At 34.2% G+C, this 16449-nt stretch overlaps 1 protein-coding gene across 3 annotated transcripts; it reads left to right on the forward strand.

Annotated features, from left to right (window-relative positions):
- Positions 1–1143: 1143 nt before the first annotated feature.
- Positions 1144–16225, forward strand: LOC143252052 (putative cystathionine gamma-lyase 2). 3 transcript variants are annotated; one of them, XM_076503628.1, is made up of 6 exons: positions 1144–1272; positions 5781–5890; positions 8077–8211; positions 9070–9127; positions 12564–12641; positions 15148–16004. In XM_076503628.1, exons 2-6 carry the CDS (start codon positions 5795–5797, stop codon positions 15417–15419), a joined length of 639 nt encoding a protein of 212 aa, XP_076359743.1. In that variant the 5' UTR covers positions 1144–1272; positions 5781–5794; the 3' UTR covers positions 15420–16004. The 3 variants fall into 3 exon arrangements, with proteins under 3 accessions (XP_076359743.1, XP_076359760.1, XP_076359753.1); XM_076503638.1 differs by lacking the exon at positions 15148–16004 and adding an exon at positions 16050–16225 and having other exon boundaries at positions 1166–1272; XM_076503645.1 differs by lacking the exon at positions 8077–8211 and having other exon boundaries at positions 15148–16027.
- The last annotated feature ends 224 nt before the right edge of the window (positions 16226–16449 follow it).

Consider the following 16449-nt stretch of genomic DNA (forward strand, 5'->3'; position numbering starts at 1 on the left):
AATGTGATTACTTTTATTATTTTGTGCAAATGGAACGCCCTTCAGCCAACCACCTTAACTCCGCAACTTTGTGGCTAAACATTATTGATAGGTGAGGTTTTGATTCTTTTTCGGTAAAGTGTGTTTTTTGTTAAAATATAGAGTCATTTATCTGAATACTTTTTATTTGGGTGAGTCATTTGAATGCTCAAAATGACACCCCTTTGTAACTCACTCAGTTTCCCAATTTCTTTCTGGTCGACTTGAAAACTGGATGTTAATATCACTTCCACTGGAATTATATCTATAGATGTGTGTGTGTCGTAAATGAAATCGTTTCTCAAGTACAAATTGTGTAAATTGTTCCTCACGCAGCTATTCCACAGAATTGAACAATTTGATTAAATCAAATTCTACGCTAAGAAGTAAATATTTATGTGTCAATGGTGTCTGAGAAATCGAGAAAAGTGTACTAGAACACTGACACTGACCTGATGAAATCAACTTCACACAACAACTTGAACTAGGACACTGACCTGATGAAGCCAACTTCACACAACAACTTTAACTAAGACACTGATCTGATGAAGCCAACTTTACAAAACAACTTTAACTAAGACACTGACCTGATGAAGCCAACTTCACACATCAACTTGAACTAAGACACTGACCTGATGAAGTCAACTTCACACATCAACTTGAACTAGGACACTGATCTGATGAAGCAAACTTCACACAACAACTTGAACTAAGACACAGACCTGATTAAGCCAACTTCACACAACATTTGAACTGGGACACTGACTTCATGAAGCCAACTTCACACATGAAATCTAATGGTAATGTGAATAAAAAGATTGTTCGAACAACATAAGATGGAGAAGATAAAACGTTTAGTAGGCCTAAGAATGGTTTTAATTTTCATACTTTAATTGCTAAATCTAAAAAAAAAATAAATTTAAATAAAACAACAATATTTCAAGGCTCACTTGATATAAAGCAAAGCAAAATAGTTTGATGTAAAGTGTGAAAAGAATATGCATAAAACATTTGAACTTCCTTACTATATTAATCATGTTTCAGTTAGTAGTGATTGTTCGAATGAATCGAACTTGTTGCTTAATTTGGATTTAATTGGTGTGCTTTGAAATAACATTTATTTGGGTTTTGCCACTGTTTATATATTTATTTTGTGTTTTATCTACTATTAGGATTATTTGTATGCTCGTTATGGGAATCCAACAAGAAGTTGCTTGGAAAGAACATTAGCTGCTTTGGAAGAAGGGCAATACGGTGCGTTGTAACTATGTGTGTGTGGACTGTGTTTGTAATTTATAACAGACAGAAAGCCAAACATTTAAATTCTGAGCAATAGAGAACCCTCAAAAGCCGGGGCGCTTGAAATTCTCTTAGGCAGAATTAGAGTGAATTAATCTGTGAAACCTGTGTTTCCCTTTTTATTAGTTATATTTATATGCCCCAACAGTAATAAGCATGGGGCGCTTGCATGCCTGATTCGATTTTATTACTCATCAGAACCTTATCAGTTTAGCCTCAAAATAAAATGCTTGATCTATAAGACCCTGGACGTGATTAAATACATCAAACGAAAGGATTTTAACTCTTAAATTTAAAACTGTAATTAGAGTCTAAATTGGCTAATATTCGTACAAACAGTGAGATAAAAAGTAATACTTAAAAAAAAACACACTCAAAGCCGTTCAATGAGTTGCTTAGCCGCGGCTAAAATCACTCTTTGGAACAGTGTTCTTGTTTTACACAATAATAATAATAATAATAATAATAATAATAATAATACATTATTCGTCCATAGGAAAAAGAATTCATTAAAGCAAGATTTATTTAAAAAAGTCTCGTAGTTATCAATACATCACTTTTAAAATATATCTAGAAAAAAATCAACAGTATAACTTAAAAGTGTACACAAAAATATTTCATTTTAGTTTTTGTATAAAGCTACACAAAGAGCTATGTTCTGCCTACCACGGGTATCAAAACCCGGATTCGAACTTTGTAGTTTCGTAGATATATCTCTGAATGACCAGGGGTCTAATTTTACCTAAATTGAAAAAATAAACAGATGAATCATATATGTAGACCAAGCATGGTGAGGTGGTTTAAGGTGTTCGACTCGTAATCTAAGGGTCGCCAACTCTTGGGCTACTCTTTTACCAACGAATAGTGGGATTGATAGTCACATTATAACGCCCCCACGGCTGGGAGGGCGAGCATGTTTGGCGCGACGCGGGCGCGAACCCACGCCCCTCGGATTACGAGTCGCACGCTTTACGCGCTAGGCCATGCCAGGCCTTATATAACAGAATACATTACTAAAGACTACATGTTCTATACTGCCTTTTTTATCGTTGCCAATAAAGGTAATGTAACTGATACGTTCCTTTTCACACCGAGCGTAAAAAAAAATCATGACACAATACGACCTTACTTTAGAAGGTATTTTAAAAACCCAACCTTATTGATGCTGGATCAGAATTAAACCGTAAAGTCTAATACATTCTGGTCTTTGATGTGTCATAAAATTCAAAGGAAGTTTCTAAAACACGTGATCTGTGCTAGAGTAAAACAGTACATGGTAGTGACATACGTCTTGAAAACACGTGAACTGTGCTAGAGTGAAACAGTACATGGTAATGACATACGTTTTGAAAACACGTGATCTGTGCTCGAGTGAAACAGTGCATGGTAATGATATAATATTTAGATAATTTTTATTTCAATTGGTGTAGACATTTGTGTTACGTTTCTGCTGTTTCAGGTCTAGTAAATGGCCCGGCATGGCCAGGTGGCTAAGGCACTCGACTCGCAATCCGAGGGTCGCTGGTTTGAATCTGCGTCATACCAAACATGCTTGCCCTTTCAGCCGTGGGGTCGTTATAAGTACGGTCAGTCTCACTATTCGTTGGTGAAAGTGTAGTCCAAAAGTTGGCGGTGGATAGTGATGATTAGCTGCCTATCCTCTAGTCTTAAACTGCTAAATTAGGGACGGCTAGCGCAAATAGCCCTCGAGTAGCGAAATTCAAAACAAACAAACAAGGTCTAGCAACGTTCGCTTACAACTTATTTTTATGCAACTTCATTAGAGAATAGCAAAGACCCACAAAACATTTTCAGTCAAATTGGTATCTTTATTTCAAGAATAATTCTTTAAATACAGGATTTTTAGAATAATACAAAATAATTCTAATCAGAGACATCGAAAACTGTAATTCCTCTTGTCTTAGGCCTAACATTTATAGGCTTTTCTTAATTGTTGCCTATGTTCGATAAAAAGATAAATTAACACTGTAACTTGAGTAAATCTTTTCTTTAAGTTTAGCTGGGGAACTTAACATAATCAATAAATGGATTTATAATGTTATTCAACGATCTAACATGTTGTTGTACAAAATGTCTACTGAAGTGTATTTACATCCGTATTTTGATTCATGCTGTTGAAATGACGTCAATATAAATAGTTGTGCTAGTCAAAAATATCAAAATTGACTTTAGAAAATGAATTATTTTTTATCTTATACTTATGATATCTAATGTTAGTATTGTAACATAGATAAACACTTATTTATCTAGTGTTTGTTTATCTGTGTTTATTGAATGTTAAATGATATCACAAACATGTTTAGAAAGTTGTAAAAATCCCTTGAATTAGAGTTATCACGTGACGAGTCATGGATATAGAACAAAAAAAAAGTTTTTTTCGTGTTTCAAATTTCATCAAGTTTTGGCTGTAACCTGTATTATTCCCCCAATAATTGGCATAAAGGGTGTTAGAGATTGTAAGTCAGTTTAACATTAAGTAACAATGGATCATTATTTAGTTTCGTCTAACAATTATTAAACCTTTGAAAATAGTTTCTTATACACAGTGAATTGTTTTGTACAGGGTGATATTTTAACGATGGCTATTGCCAAAAGTTTAAAGATAGTGAAGAAGTTGATTATTAGAAAGGTCCCCCCATCCATTTTATTTGATAAGATCTTTATAAATCAGTAGATTTCAAGAACGTGTTATTCAAGGAAGGTGAAAAGACATAAACTACAACTTCGGAAGGAAAGACACTTAGCTCATTATGAATTTAAGATTTCTTTATGGCTAAGGTTTGTTACAGCACACTAAATTATGACTGTATAATATATAAGACATTATGTTTCTGTGTCAACAGATAAGTGCACATTGATAACAACTTTAACTGTAAGTTTTGGGCGACTAAAATCTCTTCTTTAGCGCGGTATATGCAATTTTGTGCATTGCCTATATTAAAACATTAATACTAGCTATTAATACCAAATCTTTGTCACAGTTACATGTGCCGAAATCTCTCAGGGGCCCAGTGGATTGTCTTCAGACTCGTGTCGTTATAAACCGGGTTTCGACATGAGTGGTGGACAGAGCACAGACAGACATTGTGTATCTTTGTACTTAATTGCAGACAAACGAACCATGTGCAGAACTTGTCACTAAGACTCAGAGCTCCATATTACATACATTGTAATGTTTTATATTTGACCTCTGTAAACAATGAAAAAAATCTCAAGAGTGTAGGGATTGTTGGCGGATTTCCTTTGTGTAAACTCTAAATTAGATGGTCAGAATATAGAGTAATGGCAGGTAAAAAATATAATTCTCTGTAATATTTTGAATTTGGTCTCTTGTAAAGTCATAAGAAAGAAACAAATTTCATATCTGCCTGCTTCGGTCTGTCGGGAACTGATGCAAGTGTCTCTGTGGAACGTTCTATCTAAGTTAGTCGAACTATGGCATATCAAAATACGTGTTTATGTAATGTTTGGTTTTTAACTACCAAACTTTGGAAGGGTATACTGTTGATGTTATTTTAGCTAAGAGCAACATAGGGGATTCTCTGCGCTCTGTTCACCGCAAGAAATCAAATCCCAAATTTTGACACTGTAAGTCCGTAAACTTACCGTCCTACATTGAAATTATCATTGAATATATTCAACGTGAAGTTTCCAATAGTTTACAGCAATTAAAAAAAAATTAAATAATTGTTTATTTTTAATCTAGACATGAAAATAACAAGTTCGCGGCAGAACAGCTCTATCTTTTGCTTATTTAAGGATGTCAGGACTTCAAAGAGATGAACAGTCAGAGGGAGTAGAAGCTGTCTCAAAGCCCTAATGTAAAGAGAACCTATAAATTTCCATCATTAATACGTGTACCACTATTTCGAATGCTATTATACAGAACCAATACATTTCCAGCACAAATACTTGCCCTTGTTTCTCGAAGTGCCAATGTAGAAAATCCATGTTTCCAGCATAAATATTATCCTTTCTGTGTCGAAGTGCTATTGTAGAGAACCCATAAATTTTAACATAAACACTTGTCTTTCTGTTTCAAGGTGCTAACGTAGGGAACACATGAATTTCCAACATAAATATTTATTATTCTCTTTCGAAACGCTCATGTAAAGAACCTATAAATTTCCATCATAAATGCCTGTCATTTTTTTACCAAAGTGATACGGTAATAAAAGTTCATACTATAGCAAAAGTGAGTTATGAAAAAAAAAATACTTATTTTTATTTCATATTCCAATCAGAATTTATGTTATAAAAGTCTATTCTCAATGAACAACGGTAAGAGTTCAGTTAGCAGCCAACAAAGTTGTCGAAATAAAAGCAAAATCAAGCCATTTGTTATTATATTTTCTTTCTTATTTATTCTCTTTAAGAACAGTCCCTCTACAAACAAAATAAGTACCACGAGTGCTAAATCTTGTTTATTCCACCTATCGTAGGATCTCACTTTCTCATGAAAAACGGTGTTTCACGATTTCAAATGACAACGACGTTCGTTGACTGCACTGATGTCGAAAAAGTACGAAGAGCTTTAAAATCGAACACAAAGGTATGGAATGTTGAATTATGTTTCGCTTTCTCTTCTTTATTCGTATTCCTTATTCTAAGTTAATTTTAATACTACCACTCACATAAGAAAAGAAAGTTTGTGGCTGTCTTACCATGATTCAATACTCACGACTTCGAGGTATACCAGAAACTGTTACCACTCGAAGACACACAAACTCGGTAGAATTATCCATGTTCAGCCTAATTAAACATGAAGATAGAAGAAATACTTCTTGAAGAGCAGTTTTCTTCTTTGTGATATGAGTTAGGTTGCATAAAACTGCGGTGAAAACTGTTCTACAGGTTATGAGCTTTATAAAAGACTATTTCTTTCTGTGGCAATAAAAATGAAGTGCTTAACATTGTGGTTTGGCAGCTACGCTTCACTTGTTAGAATTAATAGTTACATCAGACAAACTGAGAGTTTTCGAATGTTATTTGTCAGAAAAATAATCAAGATAGTATTATAGACTGTTAAAGCGTTAGTCCATCTGGTTCATGATATGTGTTTTGGTTGAAGGAAACCAGGGGCGCTTGGAATCTAACGGGCCTTTACCCGGTACATGGTTTATGGGAACTTAAAATTACTCTGCGAAAAATCAACAACAAAGCATATTAGTGCCTCGATTTGTATTTACCGAAATAGCCATCACAAAACTGCCAAACCGTTGTGGATATCTTTGTTTGTTTTTGAATTTCGCACAAAGCTACTTGAGGGTTATCTGTGCTAGCCGTCCCTAATTTAGCAGTGTAAGACTAGAGGGAAGGCAGCTAGTCATCACCACCCACCGTCAACTCTTGCGGTACTCTTTTACCAACGAATAGTGGGATTGATCGTGCCTTTATAACGCCCCCACGGCTGAAAGGGCGAGCATGTTTGGCGCGACTGGGATGCGAACCCGCGACCCTCAGATTACGAGTCGCACGCCTTAACACGCTTCGCCATGCCAGGCCTTGTGGATATCTAACATATGACATGTGTATGTTGTATGATACAACGAACTTGATTGTTCAGTTTTTGCTTAGAATTATGTTTACCATTCAAACATTTGTGTACTAATATGCTACTTTCAGGGAAAACTCTGAGCATTGTAAAAAAATAGTTTTTGTCGTCATTTTACAATGAGTCCTGAAGTTATCTCATTGTTCATTCCATTAATTGAAATTTAAAGTACCAATTTAAATATCCAAGTCCTTGTATCATAACGCAATGATGTCTTCTTGTTCGTCGATTAGGTTAAATTACACTTTAGCAGAGATTTAAAAGGAAAGATGTCAATTTGTAACTGAAGAATTTTTAAGTGGGGTGAAAACATATACCTGAAAGAACACTTCAGTTCTGACTCATTTCAGTAAAAGACTGAGTATTTTGACACCAGATCATTATTGTAGAACAAATCGTGCACAAGTGGTCGGTCAAGACTCTAAAAATTGCTTATACGTTATAAAGAGGAACATTATAGGGTAGCTTGTAATTGTGATAACTTCTATTTTCATGGTTAATATACAAATAAATTAAACATGTAAATGTAAGATCCATTCTACTGAATGTTCATGATCAGTTCTATATGTGTTAAAAACGACTGGTATGGGTAAAGAAAGCACTAAGTAGAGGAACGAACAACGTTTCGACCTTATTATCTCTTTGCCTTGAAAAGTGATAAAGTCAGGAGGACCAGACATGGCAAAAAAGAGTGCTCATTCATGTAGAATAGTACAACAAAGAGACATTAAAGAAGTAGAATCTATCAATTCCATGATGAAATGTGGGTAAAAAATGACGTGCCTCAAGGTGTAGTGTGGTTAAGGTACGATAGACCACACTCAGCAAGTCAACTACACCCATAATATTACTTCCTAGGTCCTGATATCCTTACAAGGGTAGAATGAGGGATGATGACATTTTCACCTCAAATCCTAAGCTCGAAACGTTGTTCGCTTCTCTACATAGTGCTTTCTCTACCCATACCAGCCGTTTTTCATATATATAATTTTTTCTAGAAGTGAGTTTTCTCGTCATCACGAATTCATGATAAGTTTGTTTCTTTTATTAGTGTTGTTTTCAACACTGATGACAATTTCCTGACTGTGTGTGGCTATTCGTCCGATACTTTACAGCTTTTTAAAATAAATTGTTTACGTGGCTTTTATTATTTTTGTATATTAATTTCTGTATTTTTTCAACAGCTCGTGTGGTTAGAAAGTCCAACTAATCCTTTAATGAAAGTATTAGACATCAAAGCAATAGTGGAAGCAGTCAAAGCTGACCGGCCAGATATTCTGATAGCCGTGGACAATACATTTTCCACCCCAGTGTTTCAGGCAAGGACATGCACCAATCAGGAAATTTGAATTGGCTTTTGAATTAAGTGTTTGTTTGTTTCGAATTTCGCACAAAGCTACTCGATGACTATCTGTGCTAGCCGTCCCTAATTTAGCAGTGTAAGACTAGAGGGAAGGCAGCTAGTCATCACCACCCACCGCCAACTCTTGGGCTACTCTTTTACCAACAAATAGTGGGATTGACTGCCAAATTTTATCGCCCCCACGGCTGAAAGGGCGAGCATGTTTGGCGCGACGAGGATGTGAACACACGACCCTCAGATTACGAGTCGCACGCCTTAACACGCTTGGCCATGCCGGACCTGAATTAAGTGGAACAGCAATACGTCTTTTCGATACATTGAAATACCTTAAAATTACAGGAAGTATACGTGTAATTATGAAAATCGAAATAACTATGCTAAGAATTTGTTGTGAATTAATTAATTTCAATATGCTAACAATGTTTGACAAAACAAAATATTTAGCATGCATAGTTAGTATCAAAGAAATATATGGCAAATATTTTTTGGTCTGAATGTTATATTTTATTCTAAAGCATACTGAACTAACTTTGTTGTTACCACCACAGGGATCAAACCCCGAATTTTACCATTGTAAGTCTTCAAGGTTACTGCTGAGCCATTACAAGTGTTAAAGTAGTTACAAATGTTACAAACTTGCATTAAAACCCGAGACAGGTTTATCCCCTGAGTAAAGCGCTTATTTCAGGTTCTTCATGAAAAACGTTAATTTCAATTTATAAAGATTTTTCCATGAAATATACGCATAAAACCTGAATCTTTTTGTTGTTTTTTTTTTCAAATATTGAGTCTGTTATCGTTGTTTTTCTTTTAGCAACCGTTGAACTTAGGGGCAGATATTGTTATACATTCGTTGACGAAATATATGAATGGTAAGTTCACATTGCATCTCAGTCAACAAGATGTCGTACTCTGAATAACCTTTCAGAACTATTACAATAAAACAAATGTTTTACTTTATAAATCTATTGCGTGGACGTTGCACAGTTACTATGGTGACTGTTAACAATATCATGTAGGAGCCTTTAGACGGGTGATAAAAAGTATCCTGAGAAATTCTATAGTAAGTTGTTAAATTTTCACTCAATATATTTGTTATTTTAAGCAATTATACCACTTATGTAATTACCTACTTAACTATATGAAGTAAGGAAACATGGAATCTGAAAAGAATGATTACCGCGGATCTTGCATCCGTCTTTGGGCTCCTGATATTTGTTGTTACGGTTAGTTGATATATTTGTAATGTGCACAGAACCTATGCATTGCCTTGAAACATGTCCATTCTGTAATAAAATTGGCTAGGCTTATTAGCCTTATAGTAATTTAGGTCAAATGTGATAATTATTTATTATAGAAGCGCGTGTTTCATAAGATCACTTATTTTTCTACATCTTAAACAGTAGTCGTATCTATTTATTATTGTTCTTATGACGATTATTCAAGTCACCAAAATGTTGAAGATTATAAACTGCTGCTATTAAAAGTAGTTATTTCTATTTCTTATTACTCTGTGAAAGATCTTAAGCTGCTGGTGTATAAAGTAGTTACAGGGTTCCCCCAAGTGCTGGAAAACCATGAAATTTGAAAAGGATATTTTAAGTCATGAATAGTCATTACATTTCAGTTTTAGCAAAAAAGTAAATATCGTTAAAAACAACGACAACGTTTAGCACTAATTTCCCCAGGTAAAGCTGAAGCCTAAATGTGGCGACGTTATATTTCCCTATCGTGTTTGGCCACTCAGAATTCATTATACTTTCATTTAATAGTTTCTGAATGAAAGTGAGGCAATTATCCATCCGTGAAGCACGGAAGCTGACCAATCAGCGATAAGCTTATACAAGACAGTTTGGTTTCATAGCTGTGTTCACCATTCTATTAGACTCGTTTTCCCGCGCACTGTTTAAATCTGTGAAAATGGTTAAAATACCTGAAAAGAACTGCTTGCAGTTCAGGAACTCTTGCCATCATATGATAATAATTTTGATCCTTTTTTAAATTGTTCTCATATCATGCCTGAGAAGTGTAAACATGAGGTGAACTTGAAAGAGAGTGAATTATATAGAACATGGCTTGAGAAAGTGCCTACATATGGCACGCTGCAGCGTATGCATTTTTGCAAAGACTTTCGGCCTTGGGAACATGGGTGAATCCATACATGAATAGAAAAAAATATAAAAGTAACTTGAAACATATGAACAACAATTTAGGCATTTGTTTATTCTTAAGTCAGGACAAACCAAGTACCAGTACAAATAAGTATACACATGCTAACATATCTGAGAATATTTCTCATACCGATGTACTTAGAGCCGAAATTATTTGGGCTGTAAAATGTGTGATACCCTAATTCAGCTACAGTAGTTGTAATAACATTTCTGAAACATTTAAATAAATGTTTCTTGACAGCACTATAGGTCAAAAATTAACATGTGTTGAAGACAAGTGTACTTACCTTGTTGACTTTGGACTTGGTCCACATTTTGACAATCAGTTGGCTACACGCTTCCAACAAGCGAATAAAATAGTACTCACGTTCTATGAATCTCACAACAGCAGCTTGAATAAAAAAAACAAGTAGGCATTCATGTTAGATACTGGAGTCCTGTTGATGTTTGCATTGTATCACATTACTTTACCTCGGCTTTCACTGCTCATAACAGGACTGAGGATCTGCTGCCTGTGTTATTAGGATTCAGATGTTTGCGAACATCAGTTCAAAATCCCGTAGAGAAGCTGATTGAACTCCAGCATTTGAATGAAGGGACAAGCGAAACTGTCAAGGAAGAATACTATGATTTTATAGACAGTGTACAAATTTTCCATAGTTCTGATCATCATTATTTTAGAGATTTTGATCCACTGAAGAATGAGTCAGAGGATTCGTTCCTGAATAATTATGTAAAAAATAGAAACTCATATTAGAGCTCAATAGTTTGGGAAGTTTTTAAACTTGGACTAATTACATCGATTGGACAAGCCAATGTGGAGCGGAGGTTCTATATAAAGAAATTAAGTTTTACTGAGAACATGCAAGAGGTTTCTCTCGTTGCTCAGAGGAGAGTGATAGTGCATATTAAATCGATTGGTGGTAGGTCTAATTTCACACCAGCTAACACCAGCTCTCCTAGAGAATGCAATAGGTGCTAGACAGAAATAAGGGCAAAAATTTAGGTTTTACCTTTGGCTCCAAAATGGATAGCCATCAAGGATCAATTAAGTGAAACGAAAGCTAAAAAACAGAGACTACAAGAAGATGTAACTGTCTTGGTAGACAATGCTGATCAAAAATCTGTAATGGCAGAATCAAGTTGAAAAATGAAGTGATTAATTGTAGAATCTAATGTAGTAAAACAGGCAGCTACTAAAAATGTGAGATATATAATCTGAATATTGCAATGTGCTGTAAGTTAGGTAACTAAGAAGATAATACTGAATCTAGTTATTTGAGGTGAACGTTTTGATTGTTATTGTGTCCATGTTTTGAATAGTATTTAAACAGTTACTATGAAAAAGACATCATATTATAAGTTGATGTGTTTAAACTTAGCAGGTACTGACTTATTTTGTGGTTCTAATTCTTTGATATTGGTTTAACCTGTCTTGCAGAATTTTGACTTGAATAAATATATATGTCATCACGTCTGTTTTGGCTACTTTTACTATGTACGTTTGTTTGAGGTATATAAAAATCTAGGAAAGTCATTATTAAATAGATAGATAAATAATGAAAAGTAATTGAATATGGCAAAAGTTGCAGTTGGATGTCAGGTTATTAATTAGTATAGGTATAAAAGTGTTCCTTTATATTGGTTTAATTTTGGTTTTAATTCCTGTATAAGTTGCTGCAACGCCCCCTACAATCCCGTACTCGTTTATACTCTCGTCACTAAGACATGTGTCCGATAGCGGTCAATTGCAAACTCCTTTTGTTAACCTAAAGATGAACTGGGAAAGTCGAAACTTTATTCTTTGCTTATCAATAAAAGTGTTAATACCCATACCAGCCGTTCTGAGATATAATTTTATTTCAAGTTGGTTTCTCTTCATCAAAAATGGTAAAAAAAAAAAAAAAAGTCATGCAATCTAGTCCACTTTTGTGTGCAGTAGCCCGGAGTTATTTCTATTTCTTATTACTCTGTGAAGGATCATTATATGATGGTGTAAAAAATGATCATTTCTGTATCTCATTAGAAATCAGATCATAAGCTGTTGATGTAAAAAGTAATTATTTCTATTTCTTGTTTGTCTGTGAAAGACCATAAGGTACTGATGGATTTGTTTGTTTCTAAATATTTATAACAGGTCATTGTGACGTCTGTTTGGGATCTATTGTGACTAGAAATAAGGATATATATCAACGATTATCCTTTGCACAACGCAGTAAGTAGTTTCAACCATTTGTTTTGTAAAATTACTCTCGATTATTCATTGTCCAAAGAAGTACGTAATTTCACGAATTTGTGTTCTAAAATTACTGAATATGCACCTAGTAACACTTACGACTTAAAAACTGATAACAGTTTAAATAAAAGGACGATCACGAGTAACTTGAAAAAAAATTAAGAAAAGTTTTTCAACTATTGTCAATTAACCTTTAACGTAAGAATTGAATCTGAAGCATAATAGAAATTCACGCTGTTTTTAATATGAAAATATTGAGTAGTGTGTATTTGAGGTTATATATATATATCCACATGGACGAATTGTTTTGTTTTGCACGAAACATCACGATGATGTAATAAAATAAAGCTTCACCATGAGGTCGTTAATGCATATTTTTCATATATTACAACTATATATATATTTGTGATAACTGGAAAATAGTAAACCATTTTCAAAAGAATACATTTTTCAATCTTTAGTTTCTCCAGATTTTAAAATTTCGACATTACAGTCTTGGGCAAAATGTTTACATATTTTGTTACAAATAAAATATCATCATGAAGATGGAATAAAAATAAAATTAAGCCCTGTCAAACTGAGAAATGCACGCTATATTAAACATCTACATACCTAAATTATGTAATGAGACAGGTTCCATGGACATCACGAACGATTTGTCAGAACAGTAAGCAATTTCATCAGATACCTGCAGAAAGATGTGTAATGCAAAATTTTATCTATCACAACAAAATCTTACTGAAACATATATAATGCCAAAATATAACATTAAATTATTACAGTTAGCGTCTGTAACTAAATAGCAGTTATTATAAAAATTCAGCAGTTGGTCGGTTCTTCTTGTACCTTAATAACCTCTGCAAGGTGACGTGACATACTGTAGATGAGGTTATTAATGTAATCCACTCGTCACTAGAATGCACTGCAAACCAGCTACGGTAACTAGTTTAGCGTAGTTGTTAGCAATTTTCTGGTTCAGTTCTGCACAACATTTCTCAATGGAATTTACAATCTGGAGACTTTGCCGGCCAAGGCAATCTTGTAATTTCCTCTTGGTCAAGATAACACGGTGCAATACGTGCACTGTCAGCAGCATCATTGTCATACTAGAACACACAGTTGTCATTAAACCTTGCCCTGATATATGGCAAAAATATCTTTTCGATGCGATGCCTGTAGGAGGCGCCATTGGCGTTCCCTAGAGGATATAAAGATCAGTTTTTTCATTATGATGAATAGCTGCCCAAACATGTACTGCATCACTTCTTGTGTTTTTCTTGTAGGAAAGACAGACTTTATTATTTTAACAAGCCGGAAACAGGAATTATCCAAAATAGTGACATGTCGTCAGGGTCCATCCTGTAAGTTAGCATGTACTCTTGCCCAAAAACACGATTACGGCGGTGAATTCTTCTTAATATTAGTTTACAGATAGCCATTCTTGCAAAATAACCTTGTTTTGTCAGTTTCCTATTCACCGTGTTTTGGATATCGCGTGTAATGGATTTGCTGTTGTGCATTTATTTTAATATACGCGTTTGTTTCACTTTGATGCATGTGACATATATTGTTGGATGAGTATTGTACAAGACCCGCTTATTCACTAAATTTATAGAAGAATCTCGAGTGTAAGAATCAACAATATACGTCTTACGAAAATACTAGCATATTTTCGAATATTGTTGAACATTCGAGAATTTCGTCTTAAAGTATATTAATATACGCGCCGAGAGACAGAATATTGTTGATTAACTGCAGTCGCTATACTATAAGTCTCGGAAGCTATAATTATGGTTAACTATTATTAATCAGAAAACTACAGAATTTGACCAGGAACGTTTATAGATTTCGAACATTTAGAACGGTTCAATTTCAGAGAATTAACTTCAGACGTTAGTATTTCTACGAGGACAAACAAGAATAGCACCAGTTAGCATTCCCGTAAAGGGAAGCATGTGTGTATCAACATAAAAGTAATTTGTGCCTCGTAGACCGTGACCGTCGATAAGATATTAAGTTCCAGACTAGATAAAATACTTAATATTGTTTGTGAGGTTTGTAAAAATTCTGTATATACATAGTTATTTGTATTTGCTATTTGTAATAACCGTTATTTTAATTTGTATTTGTGTGTGTGTGCGTGTATTAAGATACATTTGTGTTAAGAAAGAAAATTGTGTGTATTAATTATATCATAAATTTGATACGTATTGACATTAAATTAACTTCTAAATTCAAATTCAAATTTCCGGTTATTTGAAATCGTAATAAGTAACATAGTAAATCAGAGACTCCTCCAAGATAAATTATAGTATGTAATAGCTGTAAATAATATGTTCATGCTGTCCCTGTCGAAATGTGTTGTAAGACTTCTTTTGACCGTCACCTGTTAACCTGATCAAAACAAGGTCATCAACTAAGTAGTTTTTCGGCGTGAATCAGTATGTTCTCCTCAATGTTTTCTCTAATACGACGATATTTCTAGATTCTGAATACAGTACGCTGGGAGTATCCTTCTGTTTTGACAGCGTTCATTTGCTTTATACCATTTCTGGAGAGTCGAACAATTTGAAGCCATATCTCTTCTGGCACGAGAGAAGATATGATCCTACACGAAGTGCAGAGAAGGTTTCTGAAGAAAGCGTTGATTTGTTTTGGAAAACGATTATACCAAAAGCATGCTCGTCTAAACAAAATAGGTGTTTATGTGTATTTTGGCCAACAAATATTCAAAACAGCTTATACAAACAAGAATAACGAATCCTACATGTTTGTCCAATCATACGCCACCTTCTCTGTTATTACACTGGTATTTACTCAACACCTACTTCATGCTCGTAGACAATAAGATCGATGTAAAACAGTATGCAAACATTTTGAACAAGACCGTATAAAGAGCTGTAAAATGTAATTCATTCAATTTCAAAATTTTTAAAAAGATCTCTAAGAGCAATTTCCAAGAAAGAGATAACATCTTACGAACATCTCTAATAAATAGTCACTGTTACGTATTTTACAACGATCAAACATAACGTACTTAACTTTCTCGTCAAAGCATTACTAGAATTAATTATTGAACACACACATATATATATATATATTCTGTATAAAGTCTGAAAAACAAGCAATATTCTTTCTTTCACAGAAATCAAATAAAGTACAGTTTTTAAGTTCAACTTTTTACTCTGTGAATTCTTGTAACATTAAGGAGATTTGAACATTTAAACGATGAAAACTAAAGCAAATCTTTATGACATATTGTTTTCCACAATAAAAGACGTGATCGTAAATTCATTAGTGATAAATACATAAACACACCTCGCACCAGAAATGAAAACAAAAGCTTTCTATGCACCTATAATACTACGACAAACACACTTTTTTCAGCACTTGGTCCGGTTCCATCACCTTTTGATTGTTATCTCGTCTGTCGTGGGTTGAAGACCTTACCAGTAAGAATGCGTCAGCATGAAAAAAATGCTTTAGATATTGCTTGTTTTTTGGAAGGACACCCGATGGTGAAGAAGGTTCTCTATCCAGGTGAGTGAATATTTAACGCCTGTTAACCTCCATGTAGAAGCACTTCCATGTTTCACAGTTTGAAAGGTTTTGTACAAAATCATTCAGTTGTTATCGAGTTGCAAGAAATCTTAACTTAATATATGTCAACTTTTACACATACACACCCACCCTGGCGAAAAACACTGTAAATTTCCTAATAACATCTTTTTATTTTGGTATATTATTTTTATAATATTTCTAGTCTGTATAGTTTCATCTAGGTTGG

Source organism: Tachypleus tridentatus, chromosome 1 (assembly GCF_004210375.1).
Source record: "Tachypleus tridentatus isolate NWPU-2018 chromosome 1, ASM421037v1, whole genome shotgun sequence".
In the NCBI taxonomy this organism is placed as follows: Eukaryota; Metazoa; Arthropoda; class Merostomata; order Xiphosura; family Limulidae; genus Tachypleus; species Tachypleus tridentatus.